The 23,801-nt window shown below is 25.7% G+C and overlaps 2 protein-coding genes across 5 annotated transcripts in view; both read right to left on the bottom strand.

Moving 5' to 3' along the window:
• LOC122855384 (kinesin-like protein CG14535) overlaps positions 1–23,801 on the bottom strand; it is a 164,593-nt gene that overhangs the window by 66,413 nt on the left and 74,379 nt on the right. The gene's annotated exons all lie outside the window — the stretch shown is intronic.
• LOC122855387 (trypsin-like) lies at positions 13,538–16,161 on the bottom strand. 2 transcript variants are annotated; one of them, XM_044156702.1, is made up of 5 exons: positions 16,053–16,161; positions 14,767–14,955; positions 14,352–14,683; positions 14,020–14,280; positions 13,538–13,933 (listed from the first exon to the last, which is right to left on the bottom strand). In XM_044156702.1, the coding sequence occupies exons 2-5, from the start codon at positions 14,831–14,833 to the stop codon at positions 13,736–13,738; spliced, it is 858 nt and encodes a 285-aa protein (XP_044012637.1). In that variant the 5' UTR covers positions 14,834–14,955; positions 16,053–16,161; the 3' UTR covers positions 13,538–13,735. The 2 variants fall into 2 exon arrangements, with proteins under 2 accessions (XP_044012637.1, XP_044012638.1); XM_044156703.1 differs by lacking the exon at positions 16,053–16,161 and adding an exon at positions 15,252–15,359.

The following is a 23,801-nucleotide window of genomic DNA, read 5'->3' as shown; positions in this document are numbered from 1 at the left end:
AGAAATATTAAAAAATTTTATTATTATATTTTGAATTAAAAAAAAAAACACGTATTATATGAAATGTGTATAGATATTTGCAAAGAACCATCATTATCATCCAATAACAATGGATTGGGTTCACCTCGATTCTCGAGATACTTCGACTAGGTATATAAATAAAAAAAAAACTACAAAATGAAGACGTGAAAAATAATAATAATGATAATAATAATAATGGAAAAATTGAAAGAAAAAAAAAAAAAAAAGGTGAAGAGTACAGAAGCCGGAAAACAAATTACGTTCTTCCATCGGTCTCGTTCTTTTAGTTATTGCAATTTTCCCGTGAGACTCACTGACAAGGTTTCAGCCTGGTTTTCAAGATTCTCAAGAAGCTGATGGCACACTGTCTTTTTATCCCGGAAGAATCATTCGTTAGTCGTTCAGAAGATAAGGCAGGTAAAAAGTAAAAAAAAAAAACAAAAACAAAAGTTAATAAAAAAAAAGAAAAAACAGTGAAAATAGTTTTTTCTTTTTTTTTTTCATCCTCTTATATATTGCCATACCCTCGAGACTTCGTTACATCTCATTCACCTTCTTGCCACATTTCTCATTTTCATTCATTTGACTTAGTGCTTTCAAGTTTTTTCATTTCATCTATGTCAGTTGGGATGCCATGGCATTTTGATGAATTTAATTTTACATATTGATAATAATGTACTTAAATATTTTAATATACTAAATTTTTTTTATTGTTATTATTTTTTTTTTATAAATTTAATTCAATTAAATTATTATATTAATAATTATTTATTCATAATATATTATATAAATAATTAATTGAAATAATTTTTAAAAATTAATATACATTTTAATTCATGAATGTGCTAACCTAAGACAACATGAGTAAATGAAAAATCACACTATCTGATGGTCGCAAAAAAAAAAAAGACTATACTTATTCAAGTTTAAAAAATAAAAATAAAAAAAGAGCCGCTCGTTTTGACAATCGCCGAAAATATTGCTTCTTTTTTTACTCCGAAAAAAGAAAAAACAAACAAACAGAGATGTGTGTGTGTGTGGGTGTGTATGCTAATATTCGCGCGATGCAAACACAACTTACTGTTTTTTTTTTTTTACACGGAGAGAGACAGAGAGAGAATGCAATTCAACTGATATAAGTACTCAATTGTTGTCAATAAAAATATCGATAGACAATATAATAATTATTATTTAATTAACAAAAAACATATGATAATTAATTAATGAGAATAATAAAAAAATATGATTAAAAAAAATGTAGAAAAAAAAATTACATACGTTCGTGTAAACAGGTCCAGCAAAAAAAAAAACACAACAGCCCTTTTGTCCTTGCCATACTCCAAAAATTATAAATTTTAAATTTACTCCAACTATTGTTATATTCACTCGTTAATAATTATTAATTTACACTTGATAAATAAATTGTTAGATTATTTTTATTTTTTTTTTTTTCGTTTCGGTAAGGTGCAATGACCGGAGAAAAAAATACCAAAATTAGCCATGTCACTCATGGAAAAAAGTCAATACAAAAAGTCGATAATCACTGATATTTTTAATTAATCCGCATATAAAATTTATGAAAACTATTTTAGTCACAACGTTATATATATTATTAAAGTGATGATGGCACATATATGATGTGGAAATGTAAAATGATATTGATTTTTTACTCAAAATATCTAACGGCGTCATTTATATTTTTACTCCACAAACTCCGTAAAAAAATTCACTAAAACTGTCACTAAAATATTCTCCGTTACTTAATGTATCACATTACTCCGTTTTTAATAATAATTTACACATGTAATTAGCAAAGACATAATTAATATTCGGGACCGATGTGAACGCGTGAGTGACTACAACACAAAATGAATTTTTTTTTTTTTTTTTTTTTTTCTATTCTCGATTATAGCGACATGAGCGGGCTGTGAGTGAAACAAAAAAAAAAATAAGAAAAAAAAAAGAAGCCACAAATTTTAAACTTGAAAATAATAAAAATATAAATATATAATTTTATAAATAAATAATTTCATTAAAATTTAAAAATTAATTTCAGCTAATTATTTATCTAAACTACTCATTAATTTTTTTTTAATTTTTTTTTCTTTTCAGCCGATAATGTCGGTATGCGCAATCAATAAAAATTTGAATATGTAACAAATAATTGCGCCATTAAATTTAAATATTTTCTTTGTAGATAAAAAATTAATAACGCCGTCAAATATCCCTGAGTGGAAAATCGGTTTTTACATAATGAATGTGGCTAAAATAATTTTCATAAATTTTAAATGGGTTGATTAAAAATATATCAGTAATTATCGATTTTTTATTAACAATTATTTCCATATATTTTAGCCGTTTTATTATTTCACCTCATTGTCCCTTACCCTCTGTTAAAATATATACTGCAAATTGATTATTCAAAAATCATGTGTGTGAAATAAAATGTGAGTAATTTAATATTTTTTTAAAATTAAATTTATATAGAAAAAAAAAACATTTTTTATTCTAAATTGATTTGAAAATATATGTATAGATTACGTGAAAAAATAAAAAAAAAAATTAATTGCATGCAAATACTTGTTTTATTTTATTTTTATTATTAAATTTTCTTTAAATTTTTTCATTTATATTACTTTTATCGATTCAGTAACATCCCTGATGAATATGAATACATTTATGGTAGTGAAAACTCGAGAGGGTAGGCAACGAGATTCTGGCAAACACAGGAAATATCCGATGGGTAAAAAGTCTGTAACCCTTTGCTCGATTGAGACAAGTAAATACTAGTATGATGCACAAAAGTTACCAAGGTTTATGAGGGAAACATCATTCACGTTTGCACCAAACAATATTATTTTTTTTTTATTTCTTTGTCAATGTTAATTTTTTTTTTTTTTTTCATGCAAAAATAAATTCATCAGTTCAAATTCAACCCCATCATATTGCACGGATTCAAAGGCCTTTATATATATTCACGTTTTTTTTTTTTTCTATTAAAGAACAAATTTTTTATTTATTTTGTTTGAAATAAAAACACAATCAACAAATAGTTATTGTGGGTGTTGACGATGGATAGCAATTTTCGTTATTTTAATTGATTATTAGGTTTTTTTATTTTTATCCTTCGGGCAATTTTTTTTTTTTTTATTTCAATTTTGTAATTATAGTTTTACTTTTTTATTTATTAAAAATTTCCAGCTGTCCTACAGGCACAGGTAAAATAAAAAAAAAAAAAATAAAAAAAACAGCCAAACTTTACACTCAATAGAGCGAGAGTAAATGATGTGCGTGTAGACTGGTAAATTGTGAATACATGTCTATATATATTTTTATGTATTTGTATGAAAATTTTCGCGGATGAAATTCCAACAAAAACGAGTAACAATATGCATGGATTATTGCTGAGGGTGGTTGACGAAGCTTGGTTTTAATTTTCTCTTATCATTAAAAATTATATGAACTGAATTTTATGTGAATTTGTGGTTTTTGTAAATATGTGTTTGTTAATTTATTTATAATGAATTCAAAACCTATTACAGATTTATGTTATAATTAAATGGAGTTTAAAACAAATTAAAATAATTATTTGTTTATTTTATTTTTAATATTTCATTATGAGTTGTTTTAAATTACAATTTTATTATTTCATTCGTTTTATAAAATATATATTTATTATTTTTATCTCATTATCATATCGGTATGTTTAAAAAAAATAATAAAAACAGGCTCAAGTATTTTTTGAAGGACGTACTTGGTCGATTGAATTGCGAAGAAATTCAATATGTTGGCAATTGAATTCTTCAGATCACAATATAAAAAGCAGTTTACGTTTTTTCGTTTTAGTACTCCAAGAAAAAGGTTAAAAATCAATAATGTTTTTTTTTTCTTTTATGGGTTTTTAATTTTCTTAATAATATTGGAAAACCAATTGACTCAGTTATTTTTTTATTTAGAATATAATGAGATTTTTTTTAATTATTAAAAATATATTTAACCTAGCTTTATTTAAGTATTTTTTTAATTACTAATAATTATTGGAGCTTGTTAAAATATTTACGCGAAATTATGATAAATTAATCATTTACCTGGGTGATTCTTTTCCTTCTTGGGAAGACGCCATTTTTAATTCTTATTTATTATTACTTTTTTTTCCGGAATATTTATACTTATGTTTCATAAAATGAATTTTTTTTTACACCAATATAAAACGCACAGCGTTATAGGTCACTTGTGCACAAAAACAAACACGTCGATATAAAATTTTGTTAATAATTTTTTACTAGTTTTAAACTTTTTTTTTTTTTTATGCAGCTTTTGTTTAACTTTTCAACACGTGGAGTACTTCAGAAAATTACTTTTGCAAAGTTTTGAAAAATAATAAAAAACCACTATTCACAAAAATTTTTAATAATAAAATTAAAATCAGTTTAATAATGCACTGATAAAACTAACACTTTAATAAATTGTTCAACAATTATATTTGAAATATTCAACACAAATTAACAATGTAAAAAAAAATTATGAATAATAATTAAAAAACATAACAATATTTAAAAATCACTTGTTAATATGTAAACTCAATAAAATTCATTAACAATATTTTTTTTTAATATTGTTAAAGTGTCAAATTAAATATATAAATTGTCAATTTTTTTTACGTTCAATTAATGATAAATAATGATTTTTAAATTGCTAAATAACACATGTAAATATAACACGAATAATTAGACATAATTTGATGTCCAAATGTGTCGAAATATTATTACAAATATTCGTTCGATAACAAATCAAATTGATCACGATTTATTCAATGCGATAAGTGAATATTCCTTGTCGATCACGTTAAATTTTTTTTATTTTCAATTAACATCATGCCAATTATTCATAATAATTTTAGTCTCATTTTATTATCATCACGTTTTATATTCAACGTTATTGAATATTAATATATTTTTCAAATTTTCACACTGAACATTTTTTTAAATATTTTCTATTGATAACAAAAAATGTCTACACATTAAAGTCAGTGAAGTGATATTTATTAAAAATATCATATTGCACAATTACTGATTAATTTTAAAATTTATATTTCACTTTATTTCATAGAAAAATGAAAATGAAAAAGAAAACAATTTTTTCACCTCCGCCCATTACCTGCGCGGAGGATTTTAATGACAATTGTCGTAATTATTCATATGTCATGAATGATTAATTAATTAATTTTTAATATTTGAATTGAAAAAAAAACGTGTGAGTGTGACGGCACACGCCGCGCTACTGACGACGCCGGGCGTCGTGACATCAAGTCCAACCAAACCACGTTTATGTTGGGTTGCGCAAGCGTCGGGTCACTTATTTTCAATATATATTGCCTCATAATACCATCAAAAATAAAACGAAAAATAAAAATAACAATAATAATTATAATAAAGAAATATATAAATAATTCAAAAACACCCTTATTTCACAGATATTTTAATTTTAAAAAAAATTATCATATTTTCATTTGTTTTATTATAGATATATATTTTTTTTTTAATTAACGTTTTAATTAAATTTTTGAATAATCATTATTCTGAGGGTGTTCAACCGAGTTCTATATTCTATCTGTTGAAGAGGTGAGTGACTCTCTTTAAATATAATTTTAGATGAGTATTGACTTGGTATTATTTTTATTTTTCGTATTTAACGGAGCATTTATTATAATTTTTTTTCCAAATTGTTAATATAATTTGTAGAATAAAATATAATAATTTAATAATAGAAATTGAATTCACACGAATTTCAAAAGTACATGAGAATAATCTTAAGATGTTTAAAATGTTATTAATTTTTAACTAGCCCGGAAATCATATAGGTATATTTTTATCACTCCAATTGTAAAATCTCAAAATAATGACATGATGTCCGAATTTAAAAAATAAATAAATAAAGTATGGCAGAAATTAAAGAATAGAAGAAAAAAAAAATATTATCTGTCAGTTTAACAGCTGGGATTTGCCGTTAGTATTCAGCCTCATAGCAAAGTGTTATGCATCCGGCCTTGTATAGACGTTGAGCCATGATAAAATATACACAAATCTCTGACACACTCAAACATCAATTTTTACCCTTCAAAAGAATAAAAAGTTCTCAAAATAATAAACAACTTCATCATCAATTAAAAGAAAAAATAAAAAAACTAATAAAAATGGAAAAAAAAGATCAAAAAGATCAAAAATAATTTATGTTGGTTTAGAAAAAATTTTGAATTATTTAAAATAATAATAATATAAACAATTTAATATTATTTTCATATATTTTTATAATTTCAAGATAAACTATAACTAGCAATTTTTTAAATAAAAAATAATAATAAATAAATACCAAAAGAAATCGACTAAAAATGCAAGAAAGATCGGAAGGAAATGGTTTCACAACAGTTTTGCACATCTACGTCACGCAATCACGCCAAGTATACAATTCCATATACAACATTCAAATTTACTCACCCCCATTAAACCACCCACACTTGCTCCTTTCTGGTATTCCATTGTTTTCTTTTAAATTTTTTTTTTTTTCCTTTTTTTCTTACGATTCTAGATTATGATAAAAAACACAGTAGCATTTAAGCCATCATGCGATCAATCCAAGTCAAGGTAATTTTATCACAAAAAAATAACTTGCCAAATTTAGTTTTTTTATTTACAATTTTTTTCTTTTTCTTTTATATATAATTTCCTATTTTTTTATTTTAAAAATATACTTGGTGTTATTTTTTTTTTAATTTACGAAATGAATAAATTTTTAAAATTAATTTTTCAAAAAGTTTTTCAAGTTTTATTTTATTACAAAGTTTTGTATAGTAAAATACAAGGCTATATATGTGTAAAATAAAAATAAACTAACATGTCAACTGTAAAATCACGTGCCAGTGTATTTACTGAAAATCCAAGTCTCATAAAATGTGGAGAGATGCACAAAGCTACATGCAATATACCAGCAGTACCTTGGTCAAGGTTTATGTTGCAATAACATGTTGGATTAAAGGGAAGAGCACTAGATGCTGTGATATATATTTCATGTGTTTATATTGCAAATGTATAAACATATTGCTGTAAATATGTACGTGGACAGACAGACATGACACAATAATATATTAATGATACATTTAATGATTGATAATTCATCACAAGCATCAAAACACAATAATAAAATTTCTGATGACAATAAAATATACACTGACATTTCAGTGAATTTAATATAGACAAATAACAACCCATAAAATTTAATGTGTTTATTTTATTTGTTTATATATATAAAGTTTATTTTTCAGTATACAATAAAAAAAAAAATCATAAAATTCATAACGCGAAAATTCATACAATATCAACTTTTTTAACAAAGCTGATATTTATATTTTAACAAATTGAAATTTAAAATTTTAATTTCTATATTAAAAATGTTCATTTTAAGAATAATAAAAATTTGTATTATTTATTTTTATTTTTAAAAAAATAAATAACGAAAAAAATAAATAAATGGCTTTTATAAAATTTTCTATTGTACAATCTGACCCATTTTTTTTTTATTTCTACAAATGAAAAATTCTCTACAGCAGTATTCTTATTATTTTTTTTTTTTCTATTATATGAATTTATATGTGAATGTATGAAAAAAATGAAAAATCGACAAGAAGAACATATAGCTACTGATATTGGAAAGTTGGAGTTCATATATATTGAGAAATCAAAACATATGTACCTTCGTTTATGAATTTTCCAATGAAAATAAAAATTTGATTAGAAGATTAATACGTAAATGAAAGATATATAGAAAATAATTTAAATGGAATTTAATGTTTTTTGTTTTTAGTTAATGAAAATGTATGGGATATTTTAGCTTAATACACGTGTTATTTGGTCAATTAGTTAACTTTGACTTAGGGTCAATGGAAAATTAGTGGTCAACCAACGTAACTTCCCTTTCGAGTTTCAACTTACACCACATATATATCTCAACATAATAATATATTTTGAATTTCATAGAAAACTTTAGAAAGTGCAACAAATAAATACTAATTGTTTTTTTTTTTTTTACAATTCAACAAAATAATCCAAGTACTTGAATTGAATTGATGAAAAAAATGAAAACAATATATCCTGATTAAATTCTGTATTTTACTATCAGTAAAAAAAATAAAAATATTTCAAATACAAAGTCATGTGATCATGATAAGAGCAAAGTGGACAACTGTTATTCTAAAAACTTTTTTTTTATTTTTTATATTTTTACTGTGACAAAGTTTGTAGCAAATGGACGACAATTTTTATTTTTTTGGTTTTGAATTTATCTATCCCACAAGGCAAAAAAAAAAAAAAAGGTATACATTGCAGTCTAGTTTCATATGAAAATAGATATCATGTGGTAAAAATTTTTTCAAACCCTCTGCTGAATCAACTTTTTCATCGTATACTTATCTTAGTTTTGTCTTTCTCACAACTTTCAATAATTATTCACCCAGTTATTCCATTGCTTTTAAACCAATATATATATATATTTTAGAATCTGGTGAATATATATACAGAGATGGTATTTCAGTAAAAGCAGATGGAAGATATCATTGGATGAAAGTAGTGAAGGGTATACCAAAGTTATTTCAATCGTTTCATCGACTCTCCTACGTTATACTCCACTTTGCAAATTCAATGTTCTCAGTCCAACACCCGTCAGCTGTTGGAATAATGTAAGTAAAGACACTCTTCGCATAATTTACACTTTGAAAAAATATATATTTTGCATTTATTATAAAAAAAAAAAAAAAATGAAAATAAATTTGCATTATTAACATTACGATCTCATTACTATTATCTTTATATTTTATTTTTTTTTTACTTGACAAAGTTAATGGTTCAAAAGTATATACATGAAAATAAAATGAAAATAAAAAGGCTAGATTATTATTGTATCAAAGAGAATTAATTTTGTCAATATAACTGAGATTCCATGGCATCATTAAATTATTCCATAACGTGTATATAGTTTAAGTTAATTACTAGAGTAAAATTAAATTAACCAATGAAGCTTCTCTGTCGAGGCCAAGACGAGTTATCAAATGAGTTAGATATATACATGTCACATGTATACAAACATTTATAAATCAAGCAGGAAGTAACTAAAAATTAAATTAAATATATTTGTATACTAGTCCAAGATTAAAATAAAACGGACAGATTTATACTGTTTATTTATTAAAGTCTCAACTCAAAGTCTCCATCCTGATGTTTAAAGTAAAAAAAAAAAAATCATCTGATACTTATTTGTGTATTTTTTTTTATCTTCGTTCTTATTTAACATTTTTTTTTTTTTTTTCTTTTCTTTTTTTGTTCATCACTCGTTTTATCGGAAACACGGATTTGCGGCAAATTTTTTTTTTGTTTTTCATGATGGCGATCACGATCTCGACACGTTTCACGCATCGCTGAATCTCATCAAGTGTTTGGGAGGATGCTGGGGCTGAAAAGAACTCCGGTGTTCGTGCTCAAGGCAACGCAAATGGACCGATCGATCCTCTTTAGGTGTACAGAATGTTCTACAGTAAAAAATAGAAGAATAAATATAAAAAAGAAACTAAAAATATAGCAAGAAGCACACACCCCATCGAAGGGTGGTGATGTAAAAAATGACTCGTTTCAAGTTCTCGCTAATCCTGCGGGATATAAGGTTTACATTTTTTTTTTGTTTTTGGATATCTCCCTCTATGCTCGACTTCTTCATTGCATTAAAATAGTCGCTAGAATGATCCCCAGTTTTTTTTTCCCCATGGTGATTCGAGAAACGACCTGATAAGAATCAGTCAACGTTTGCGAGATTTTTAAGCAGGAAAAATTGCTAATCTAACACAAGGAAAATAAAAAAAAAATGATACATGTAATAGGAGTGTCATGTGAAATCCAAATCCAAAATACAATTGACAAATTCTTTTATTATATCAAAATTTAAATAAATTTATTTCTAATGTTTTTCCTGAAATTTTTTAGGTATTTTATTTTTTTTTTTTTTTAGCAATATCATTGTTGGATTATTGACACGAAAAATAAAAAATATTTATTCTCGATATCGTCTTTAATTCATTGTTCGTCGTGACACCTTTAACAAGAAACAAACAGCATTACAATATTGTTGACCATTTGAACTTGTATAAAGACTCGATTGTACAATGTCATTTGCATAGATGTAGGATGAGAATATTTTTTATTTTTTTTGTATTAGTTTTTTAAAAAGTGGTAAGTACCTATGTGGCCTCGTTGTGAGTAATTTGAGATTTTATCTTGTATTGTATATTGTGTACTAAACTAACAGGGTCAAAAGTCATATGAACGAGCGACAAGATAGTGTATCATTGTTAAATTCTTTGTACGAGTCTTATTTAAACTTCGATACAAATGTTAATTTATATAATCATTTTAATTATCAATACAAAAAAATAACAATATTTATTTTTAAAGATAAATTTATGAATGAGGATGAGTTTAAACTATTCTAAAAAAAATTTGAATGAACTTGAATTTAAAAAATTAAAAAAAACATGAAAATGGGTTTTAATTTCTTTAGCATTTTTGTTATCATTTTTATCTAGCTCACGTGCAAGATATCAAGACCTCCTAAAGAGTGGTCCCCTATCTGGAGAAAATATACAACGGAAGTATCGAAATTTGCACGGCACCATTTCCGGATTTCAAAGTGCTTCTAACCACTGACTAAAAACACACGCAATGTCCTTGACAATAATCACAACAGATTCTATTTTATTACTTTTCTTGTTCTTAGAAAATAGTCCCCTAATACAATTTTTTTTTTTTTTTTTTTGGGGTAGCAAATGATTTAGTGCTATTACTTTGTGAGATTTTTTGTCATCAAATTTTAGTCAATTGCATGTTTTTTTTTTCCCAATATTTTCAATATAAAAAATTAAAGAAAATTTCATTAATTTAAAAATTTTTTATAATTCTAAACTACGCCATTGTTATATTTAAAAAAAAAATTTATAACCATTCTACTAATTATCGTAAACATAAAACAAGATCTTAAGTTGAATATATATAAAAAAAAAAAAATCTATTTCGTATTTTTTTATTTTATTTCTTTTACGATCACGTTTTTATTTTATTTTTTATGCAGCTCCGCCTTTATTTTGTCGAAGCAGCATCAACCAAGACGAAGGGTTCCCAGCAAAAGAAAAAAGTACACGAAGAGCCACTTGAGAAAAGGGAATTCTCCCTACAATTCGTTATCATCGTGATTCTCTTAACATTTTCAAACGAAATTTTTTACTTGTGCACAAACTTATATACAACATATATAAGTGTCATTTAAAAGTATTTTAAATTTTTTTTATATTCTCAATGGTCACTAAAACTTGAACAATATCTAGATTCACAATTTTATTTTTTTTTTTATACTATCCTACATATAGATGACTGAGTAATTTTAATAACAAATGTTTTTCATTTTATTATTTTTATATCATTCGAAAAAAAAAAAAACAATAAAATTCTGCTGATGTACATATTTAATAAAGTGCTTTCAAGTATATATATTTTATATTAAAATAAAAAATAAATAAATAAAGTGTTAGACTGATGGAAAATATAATAAATGTATTTCATAAACGATTTTCCATCGAGTCAGACGATGATCATATTTTTTGCCCTATGTATTTATATAAAATGACATTCGAGAACGAAAAGTCTTTGGATATCTCAAGTAGCTTTCCCTTAAAGATGATACACCCTACGGCAAAATGAACCTTTTAAGTTCTTTATGACACCCGCAATCGTGAGACATTATCCAGATGTGCTTTAGCTATACAATCGTGTCACAAAACTTTTGATATTATTCTCAAGTAAATAATCTTGTTAATCGACACTTTAAGTGTTGAAAAGATTTAAGAAATATTACCTTAAGTCCAATATAATAATAATATACGAAAAAAATATTTATTGATCTTGTTATAATCAATATACTTGTAAATAAAAAAAAAATTTTCTACCAATAATTTATCAGTGGTATTTATTTACTCATACTTTTTTTTGGAAATCAATTTATCAAGGATTAACAATCGTTAGAATCATTATCACCACTATACAACTAATTAATACATCTTTCGAATAAAAAAAAAAAAATGTTTCTTCAAGATTTATTGATAAAACTTGTGCGCTTTAATTATCGGCTATAAATCAAAGTGCACAAGCTTTTGGTTTTGCTCAGTTTTCCCCTTTTATATATATCTTACTCTTCCAGCAAAAATTTCAACAGAAGGGCTGATATTTTCATTGTCAATACTAAGATGTAACCAAACCACTGTACAGCTTGAAAAAACTTTTAGCATTTGTCAGTCGATGAATGAATAATATTGATATTTTTAAATATATTCTAATTTTGTCTAAATTATTTTTTATAATGACTCAATTAAAAGGAAAAAAAATAAATCGACTGTATTTTAAATTATTTTAAATTTGTATAACAAGAACAAGGAGGATAAAACAGAAAAAAAAAATAAAAACAAAATTCAATCACAGTGAGAAAAATTTATAAAAGCATTATATGGATCGAAAGAAAAAAGTTTGTTTGTTTTTTTTCTTCTCACTTATTGATAAGTCCTTGAATAAAAAAATGTGTACTTAATAAATTTATATCTTGCATACCAGCATTTCAGCTTTTTTATAGGTTTCACCCTGAATTTAGTCACCCTCGAAGAAAAAAAAAAATAAAGAAAAAAAAAGATGCCATTGAGACAATCTGAAGGGAATTGGTAGAATTCCAATGTGACCCTTCAACCTCTTCTCTTCACCCACTCAACTAACCCCCAGCACAGTTGTCTTATTTTTTATTTTTTTCCGCTTGGCTAAAAAAAAAGCCATTACGTTGCCTACTTAACTCGTTTATTCATCGTTTTATCATTTTATGTATTAACAACAACCTCCATCAATCGTACAGATATAAATAAAATTTTTTTAGTTTTGTTTTAGATATTTTTACTAGTCAGTACATGACACGAACCGTGATGGCAAAAGTTTTACCGCATGACTGATTTAACACAGATATAATTGTTAATTAATAAATTTTATTTAAAGAAAATTTTTCTGTAGTAAATAACATCAACTAATTGGCTGATGTTAAAAATATAAAATTAATTTTACACCAATAATTGTCTGTGTTGTTATTTCGAATTACTGATGTAAGAAGAAAAAAGTCTGAGAGTATCGAGACGAAATGAGAAAAAAAATTAAGTGTGGATTGATAAAGAGGATAGAGATAGTTTTGCTTTACAAGTACTGTAATGGAATTCTTGGATGTTGTGATATTCAAAGAGATGCCGGTTGCAGCTTAGATATATCAAAGCAAAACGAGATTCAATTCGTACGTCAAAGCATGTAATATGTGTGCAAGATAGGTAAATTATACATAACTCACAGTATATGCTAATAAAGTCTTTGCTTTATACTTGTAGAAATATTAAAATATACTCTCGAAAATTATATTATTTTTTATCTCAAGTTGTTTTTTTTTTTTTATTTTACGATAGAAAGTACACAGCATTAATTTATTTATACAAGTTTTCTTGATTTCTAGATGTTTGCTATATGTCTAGACATATTTTTTCCTCCAGAATAATCTTTGATTATTAATTATAATCAGTTATTTATTATCAATATATAATAACTGATTACTAATCTACAAATGTTGTGTACATACGTCGTACTAATTTTGTTTGAGAACTATAACCAGTATTAATTATATCATTGATCCATGATTTATATGGTATAATATTTAAAACTCTGATACTTTGATTTGTGCAATTCCAAGAATCAGTTATTAAACCAACAACTTCATTATTTTTATTTTTCAAAGAATCACCAGCATATCCCTGAATAAAATTTAAAAATTAAATAGAAAATAATTATTAAAATAAATTTTATAATAAAAAATAAAATAATTGAATCAATTACTCACATAACAAGTATCTTTTTTTAAATTTGTTACACAAAACTCATCAATTTTTTGAGGTTCATTGTTGTTGTTTTCACAATCACTGTCATTTGAAATTTTAAATTGTCCCAATGTCAAGAGATTTGTTTCATTACCTTGAACACCAGCATTGACATTGTAGTCGAAGCCATAGGCAAGTGCAGTGAGTTTTTCATCGTCAATACTATCAGATTTTGGTAATAAAGAATGCATTCGAGTTTCATTTGCCTCAATTCCTACGAAAAGCTGGAAAAATTCATTTTTTTTTTTTTAAATTTTATTCTATTGATAGAAATAATAGTTGTTTATAATTTTACCGTTAACACTGCAATATCAGCACTTATATTATCAGATGATTGTCGATTTTTATGAATGTCAACATTAGATACCCAAAATTCATTGTCTTGTCTCCAACGAAGTTTTGTTGGATCACCAGTTAAAGTGACATCAATTGGTATAACTTTGTATGCTTTTGTTGTCTGTGCATCGAGATATTCTTCTCTTGTATTTTTTTTGACAACACAATGAGCTACAGTTAGCACATGTCGTGGAGTAATTAATACACCAGCACATGAATGTGGTACTCCAAATGATTGAACAATAACCTTTGATGGATAATCCTGAACTTTGACATTATTTCCATTGACACCTTTTGTAAATTTTTTATTGGAAATTAATTTTTACTCAACAATACAAGCTATTATAAAAATATAAAAACGGCTATTCTCTTACCACTAGTAATAATGTTAAAAAAAATTAACACAAGTGTTGAATATGTCACTTTAACTATACACGTCATTGTTATTGACTTTCTTCTTGATCAGCAACAACTGCGACTGTTTTTTTTTGGCCTCTTGACTCTTTCCTATATATACACTTACATGTATATATAATTATGCACATATGTTTTACGTGCCGATACTGCGCAGATAATAATATACTTGTAATTACTCATACAACAATTTGTGACTCATTTTATTTTTTTCTCATATTCACAAATATTTAAATATGAAAAAAAAATACTAAAGTTAAACATGTACTTTGATTTTTATGTAAATAACAACTACTAAAAATAAAAAAAATAAAAAATAAATACTTTAATCATCTGTGTATTTTATAAACTTTACAGATAAAATTTTATTGATAAATTTTATGCAACAACAATAAAAAAATAAATTAAAAATAACAAATAAAAATCCAAATAGTTTGTAATTTACAATTTTTAACAGCAGCTTAAACCTTCTAGAATAAAAAGATAGTATCAAAGTGAATTTTAGATATAGAGTGTTTGGAAGCATCATTCAAACTGATGATTTCAAAATAATATAAAATTTGCTGTTTGATGTCACTGGCCTTTTATATCTCTGTATAGTTTTTTTTTTTTTAATGGGCGTTCCATATAAATGAGATTATGAGTAATTAAAGAATGACGTAAATCATATCACAAGTCACAAATTATTTTGCGAAATAAAATTTTGATGACTGTCGTTAAAAAGAAACCAAGGACAATATTAAGCTCATTTTGTGAGATATTTTTTTATATTATTTTTGCTATCAGCTAAAGTGAGTATAGTGAAGAAACAAGCAAGAAAAAAAAAAAAAAAAGTCTCTGGCAAATTGGCAGTATTATAAAGTACTTGAAGATGGATTACATACACTGAGTCATTTTGCTACTGTTTGTATCAGACAACACTGTGAAGATCATTTATTTATATTACGTAAGAATACAGAGGGACAGTGGGGTCACTGTAGATATGTATAACATTGAGATGCTAATATAATTATATGCTTTATAAATCACTGCCAATACTGAGGTGATAAACACACTCACCAAGAACACACAATTACACTGAATATATAATTGAATTATGAATTAGAGAGAATAAAAATAAATGAGTTCAAAATTGACAGAAAATAATTTAAAATATTTGAGTATAAAAAAAAAATTAAATGGATTATTTTCTAATGAAAAATGTAATTTTACAATAAATTAAATTAATTTTTAAAATAATACTTACGTTTTTAAAATACTTATGTAATTTTTTCTTTTTTTTTCTATTGACTTTAACTAAATGACGAGGCCATCGATCAGGCTTGGTCGACGAAAACCGAATGACAGTTATTTGTTGGATGTTTAAAGAAAAATAAGGATTCTATCGACAACATTGTGGTGGGAGTTTTTCTTTTTTTCTTTCTCGTTCAAAGGGAGTGTTATGTTCGTAGAAAATATATGAAAAAAAATATAAGATTAAGAAGAAACCAAAAGTGAAATCCTAGACGAAAAAATAGATGATAAACTTTAGAACATGAGAAATTTTTTAGAAGAAATAAATAAAAAACATAAAGAAAATGGAAAGCGCAACATTTTGAATCGACGTCGTTTTAAACTAAGGTCAAGGAAACTTGTTTTTTTGTCAGCCCTGCATCAGCAATGTATATTTCATTCATTTTTTAATCTTAAACGATAAAGTGATCTTCATTCATGCGTTAAAATTTATGAATAAAATTACGTGAAAATTTTTTTATATTAATGACAGTCGTGGCTATCAAGCAACTAGTGTTGACGATAAAAAATAAATAATATTTTTTTAAAATTCATATGGTATTTTACTATGAAAAAAAAAAATACAGCTACAATTTAAAATTACCATTTTATTTATTCAAGTGTTGCAAATAATTATAAAATTGTATTTAAAAAAAATCTTTCATTAAACCGAAAGCGAAAGAAAAAATTGTTCAACATTTAAAAAAAATTAAATAATTATATTTATACAGTAGATATTTTTTATGTATTTATTATCAAGACCAACTGTGTTTTTTTTTTTGCTCATCACAAATTCAATCAAGTGTGTTGTACAGAAATAAATTGATAAAAAATAAGACTCGTCAATTTTTCAATATGAAAATCAGTCTAAATAATTTGGCTCATAATTTGCAAATATTTTTACATACATACGGTCATTAACAAACACTGATTATCAAATTGTATTGTCTGTGTTAATTAGCTAATGGAAATCTCCGATGTTTCAGTCGAGTAACATTGTGAGGGTGAAATTCGAGATAATAGCAGAAAATTTAAATGTATCGCTTGAATTATCACTCAGTGTATATTCTGCTAAGAGAAAGGACCAAGTAAAGAGCAGTAGATCCTCACTAGAAATAACTCACTCTTGTTTTTCTCAACGTAGCTGTATATATACTTTTTATTTTATTTTTTCAAGGATCGATTTAGAAAAAAAAAAACAAAAAAAAAGAGTACGATAGTAGTGCGTCAGTCTAGAAAGAGGGTGTCTCTAATCTGCAAAAGCTACAAAGAACTGGCCAATAAATCTGACACAACGACTCTTGAAAAGTCAGTGTACATATATATATTTAGTATACACTGAAAGACGTATATACTAAACGTTCATTCGCTTATTTATTAAATGCTTTACAAGTCTTAAAACTTTTAAATGCTACTAGGAGAATTTTTTTTTTCAAAAACACAAAAATCGGTTTTAATTTTTTTTAGCACAAGGCCTTGTTACACTACAATTTAATAATACTTGTTATATGATTTTGAGTATGACTGTCATATATTAATTTTAAAAAAAATGTGGGAAAAAAAAATTGAAGATAGAACTTGTATTATCCTGCAGCAAAAAATAATATCCACGATGGGAATTTTATTTTAAAAAACAACGAAAAAAATAAACAAAAAAAATATAGTTTAATTTCAAAATTATCGTTAAATTGTTTAAATGTATATCGATCAAATTGTATGTATATCAAAATCATAACAAATAGTATTCAAAATTGTGATGGAAAAAAAATATGATAATTAAATAAAAAGGGTTGTAAAAAAAGCACGTCATGGTATACATAAGTGCTGCAGATTTTACTCGTTAGCAAGATCATTTCATTAATCTTTTCAGCACCCTTTTGCGAATCACTTGTTTTGTAATTTCAATAATTCAATTTTGTGTGTCTCACCCAATCCAGTGGCAAACCAAGTCAGCTTGAGACTATTTACGATTTTGTCCCGTTGAATTTAAAGGCCTGCTATTTCCCCATTGATACTGCATAGCACATATATACACATACACACACACATTTATAAATACACATGCAAACATGAATATAAGAATTTACTGGGATACTATTCGAGATTTGTCTTGATTGTATATCAAAGCAGCCGTCACCCTACAGCCTTATTTTTTTTTATTTTTTATGTTTGACACATGAGAATAGTTTTATTTTAAAAATCCCCTAAAATATATATCATTGGATGCGCTTATTATAATGTTATTTTCAAGATGTTATTTTCCATTTCCGCCATTGGCGTGTGCTCTTGAAAAAAAGGGTAAAAATTAAAAAAGCAATCGTAGGTTTATTTTATTTATTTAATTTTTTTTTTTACCAAATTTATAGATTCATAATTATTGACATAATTAAAAAATATGAAAAAATTAAAAAATATGTTACTGAAAAATATTTATCTTAATGTTGATCATATAAATTTTTGTTACTTCCTTAAAAGCAATAGGAAACATTATACCAATTCATCACGTAATAAAAAATAAAATAAAAAAAAATAATAAGTCATGAAGAAAATGAAATACCAGAGGCGCCTTTGAATAGCATATTCGTGTTTTTTAGTAATAAAATGTAGGATAAAAAAATAAAAATTACTTAGTTATTTTGCTCGTTTTAAAACGTCATCTTACGTCATTGTTGTTTGTCATATTTGTTGATATTATTTATGGTTGGTACGCGCGACACTGGCATTTTCTAGCATGACTGCCTATCATAAATGAAAATATCAAAAATTTTAGGATGAATTTTAGGTAATCGTGTTGATCGTTTTATTTATTGTTTACATGCTTGTATAAATATTATTTCTTTTTTTTTTTGTTTACCCTTGTTTAGTCCGTTTATTTAGAATTTTTCTTTTCATTTTTGATATATAAATTTTTTTTTAAGCAATGCGATCTTCATATCAAATCTGAGGCACTCAATTTTGTTCTCAAAAAATAACTGCTGGCATGTTAAAACTTACTAAATTCAGTAAAAAAAAATATAAAAAAAAATAAAATCCATTTCAACTTGAGGACAAAATATTCCTCGTATATAATATCAAAAAAAAATAAAAGACAAAATAATTGTTATTCAATCCATTAAATTCACCATCATTATAAAAAATTTTTACATAATAAAAAATATATAAAAAAACAAGTATATATACTTGGGTTTATATAAACCCAAAAGAATAAAAGAAAAAAAAAAAAAAAAAAAGATAGTAAAAAGTCTATTGAAGTTGGAGATAAAAAAAATGACAAGAAGTTAATAAATTCCGGAAGAAGCCAATTCTAAAAGCAGTAGATTAATACGTGTACCAATTAAAAAAGACGGGTAAAAGAAGATTCAGAAACGAAAGCCGATAATTTATTGGTAAGGGTACTCTGGAGGCAAAAATTATTGGACTGTAAGCACGCTTCAGAAAGACAAAGTTTCAGCTCTGATGAAGCGTACTGTTTTCGAGGGGCTGCTCATTTGACCCAATAACATGAACAACTTCTAAAGAGGGATTCAAACTCTAACACAAACGGACTTTTTGCCTATTATATATTGTAGATATAATAGGGAAAAAAAAATATAAAAATATATATATATCAAGTAGATTGTACACCTTCATATCGTTTCAATATCTATATATACATCTACTATCTATCGAATCCTATTATTGATGCTTTAAGCCACTTATCGCAGTGTTCGTTTTACTTGCCAATATATATACATATAAATACCATAAATGTGTCCCTTGAATTCGACAAGCTACATTTGTATTCCAAGTAGCATATTTTTTTTTATTTTATTTATTTTTTTCTTTTCGATCCAGGCATGGATATTTTTATACAGATAAAACGATTGCTTAAGCAATAAAATTTATACTTTAGAATTGAACCCTTGTGTTGGCTTACATCTATATCTGTAATGAACATTCCAATTAATTTTGGGATCTTGATACATTATTCAAAAAGAAAAAAAATTTATTCACTTTGCATTTTTTCTAAAACACATTGAATTTTGTCGTACAAAAAAATATTGTTGACTCCTTCTTACAATGTATATACGCAGGCTCATAAAATAGCATCTAGTTATAAGGCAATGTCGAATTGTCAATTGTCATGTCATGGTATTGATAAAATACAATAATCAAAAATTGAAAATGAGAAGAAAAAAAAAAGAGAAAAGAGTAATAGTGATAGATAAGAACACTGGCAAAAAATAAAAAAGATAAAAGTTGATGTTGCCTTGAAGCACAGTTTTAAGAAGAAAATCGAAAATGAACAAGAAGATGGATAGAACGTGCTGAGAGTCTAGACCACAGTCTTTCGTATGTATACATGTATGGCTTCTTATATAAGTTCTATTTTAAGCGTCAAACTCTTATGTATATATCACACAACCAACCCACATCCTCTTCATCCCCATGAATTGAGTGTTTCATGTCTTTTTTTTTATTTAAAAAATTCACGCATCTTCAATTTTTACTTGTATTTATGAGGAAAACCATACAAGGACAATATATTCGAAACATGATACTGTACTTCATGAAATCACTTCAACAACGGAAGTCACATGGAATTCATTCGCTATACATGTCCATCAACATACAATATAGAATAACAAGAAATAATATTTTTAGATGAATTATTGTTCAGTACAAAAATACTCTGTAAATTTTCGAAATGACCAAATTATTGCGGATTTATTTAAACTCAAGGTGCAACAAGATATCATAAGTCAATGTGAAGACGCGCAGCCACAATGGCAAAAGCACGCACATAGCTGAAAACCTAGCTTACCTTTCTGATTAAGTCACGAACTCATCAGTGTAAACTTTTTTTACTATCACGCTATGTACATTATTGTACATTATTCTATATCAACATATAAAGTATATAGTCAATTTCTATACTATGTTGCAGCAACGAGTAGAGTATTTATGGTTTCTTTGAATGTCCATAGGGGCCTAAAGGATCATGATATATGGCTATTTTGTAAGGCGTGGTATTAACTGTAAATGTTTTGACGCCAGGGAAAAACAATATTACCTAAGAGCACCATTATCGCTTTTGGGATGTCTGTCAAATTGAGTTTTATATACAACTTATTGATATTGAATTGTACAAAAAATATATATTATTTACTGAAAATATGTTTGAAATAATCAATTGAAAAAATTAATCAATAGCTTAATTAATTTCAAGTGAAAATAGAGGGTGTGGCATGTCGACCTAAAATGCAAGAAAATTGAAAGTATATGTAATTTTTTTATTTGTTTGGGGATGGTTAAATGAATAGAATTCAATGTCGACACCGGAAGAATGTTTCTTCCCTCATTGTACCCAAGGGAATCGTCCAGGATGCTTGTACAAATTAGTCTATATTTGGAAAAGAGACTAGTAGCCTAGAGCTTCTAATGTGAAGGGTGAAAGAAAAAAAAAAAAAAACCATACGGACACGCTTCATGTATACACAATTATATTCACTAGGGCAAGAGAAAATTTTATAAATATATATGGCAAAATGTTGAGTGATATGTTTATTAAAAATTATCATAGAAATAAAAAAAAAAAATTTTAAATTATTTATTGGGGACTCTTTGTTTGATTCAGTAAATATATAAGCGAAAAATAAATTCTATGTAATCATGTATCAAGAAGAAGATCGTAATGTAAGCCAGACAATTTAACCACAATAAATTTCATAATGTATACCATTGTCTCTTAGATCTTGATTCTGTTCCCCCATATATATGTTTTTGAAAGTTGAGAATACGGGTCTCCGCTATTAATCTCACTAAATTAGTTTTTCATTATGAAATATATATACACAAAGAAATTGAGCTAAATATATTAACATGTTAATATTTAGGATAATATTACTTGACATTAATAAAATTTTAAATATTAAAATTAACAAAACTAGACTCAGACATATGGTTTCTATTTAAAAAACAAAATATGCCGAAAAAAAAAACATATATTTATTAGATAGTAATGGGGTAACACGTGTATGACAAATGATTCTTGATGACATTTGTTAAACCGTGTGTTATTTGACGTTGCTATTATATAATGAGCAATAAATTATAATAAATTTTGATGAAACAGAATCTGACATATAACTGAATGCACATTGTTTAATTAAACGAACAAAAGATCTACTTTCTGATGAGTATAATACTGAAAATCATACTCAAGGTGGTTTTGTTCGGGAACTGTAACATTTCAAAAACATCAACTATGCAAACAACAAATAGTTGAGTGTTTGCTGTCGTGATATTAGCACTAAATTCCATACTAACTTGTATCCAAACCACTAAAATTTCCTGTCCATCATCATCATCATCATCATCATCTCTTTCAATATCATGTTCAAAACTGACCACCACCATTGTTAATTATCACATGATTTGATTTTCAAAATTATTAAATTCCACAAAAGTATCATGTACACTGAGGGAATGTATCCTTTACAGTGGTTACATTCAAATATTTGCAAAAACTAAAAGACACAATATCTATTTACTTAGAATTTATTATAAAATAAAAAACTAGTCTAAATTAATTTTTTTTTTTATATAAAACATGATGTACAATGTATATAAAAAATAATAATAATAAAAAAATAAAATAATTCAACGCTCTGTTAATCACGAAAATTGGAAACTGTCGTAAAAAAATATAAACCCTGATAGACATGGTTAATATGTTCTGACTTTTGGACGAGAGTAAAACTTCATCGTAATTGAAAGCTTTTTGAAATCTCCTATTAACTCGTCCAAGTGAAGAATAAGACGTATATATATTAAGACTTTTTGGCCATCAACTTTTTAGCTATAAAAAAGATATTTGAAGCTTGAATGTCAATGAGAATTTTATTTTTTTCTTTAGTAATAAAAAAAAATATATATATATATATAAGTTGGAAGAAAATTTAGATAGTTTAATGATGCTGCAGGTGACTCTTTAGTGTCGTTGGTATATCATTCCACCACACTGGCCAATCTTTATAAAATCCCTGAGGAGTAATACATAACTATAATTGCCTGTCCTCCCCTCTAGTTTATCCATACAAAACTCTAAAAGACTTTGTCACACTCACTGAACACTCGCCATTTGAAGTTTTTTTTTTTTTTTTTCTTTTATATATAGATAAAATTGTGCGAAATGTTGAAGTGGTATTTTATAAATATTATATATATATATTTATTTGAAATAGTGGTGAGTGAAAATTTAACTGGCTTGTGACTGTCTGGCAATTAACGATATCGGATAATCTCAAATGGGCGCCAGCCAATTGTTTGGAAGTTAGTATTATTGAAATCTACCCTGAGAATGAGTCACTTTTTTAACTCAAATTAACTGATAAAAATGTATTAACTTGCATGGGAAAACTTTTGTGCTGGTTACAATAATAATTACTTTTTTTTTTTTATTACTTTTGTTGAATTTGGCAATTTAGTTTGCGATACAGTCAACAACATATTTTTTTTTTTTTTTTTTGTATTTATATATAGGTGCTATTGATAATGTTAGTCAATTATTTTTTTATTTTAATATTCAACTAAATATTTTAATTGCTTATCAGGATATTAATCAAATGTAAAATATTAGACATATTCACCGAAGAAAAGTTAAATTCTGGTCAGGTCAATAATGATTTGTTCAAAAGAAAATTATACAAGACCAAGTTTTCCAATAAAACTTTAGATTAAA

Source organism: Aphidius gifuensis, linkage group LG4 (assembly GCF_014905175.1).
Source record: "Aphidius gifuensis isolate YNYX2018 linkage group LG4, ASM1490517v1, whole genome shotgun sequence".
Classification (NCBI taxonomy): Eukaryota; Metazoa; Arthropoda; class Insecta; order Hymenoptera; family Braconidae; genus Aphidius; species Aphidius gifuensis.
Note: the sequence above shows the minus strand (reverse complement) of the source record. Positions and strands in the feature narration are given on the sequence as shown.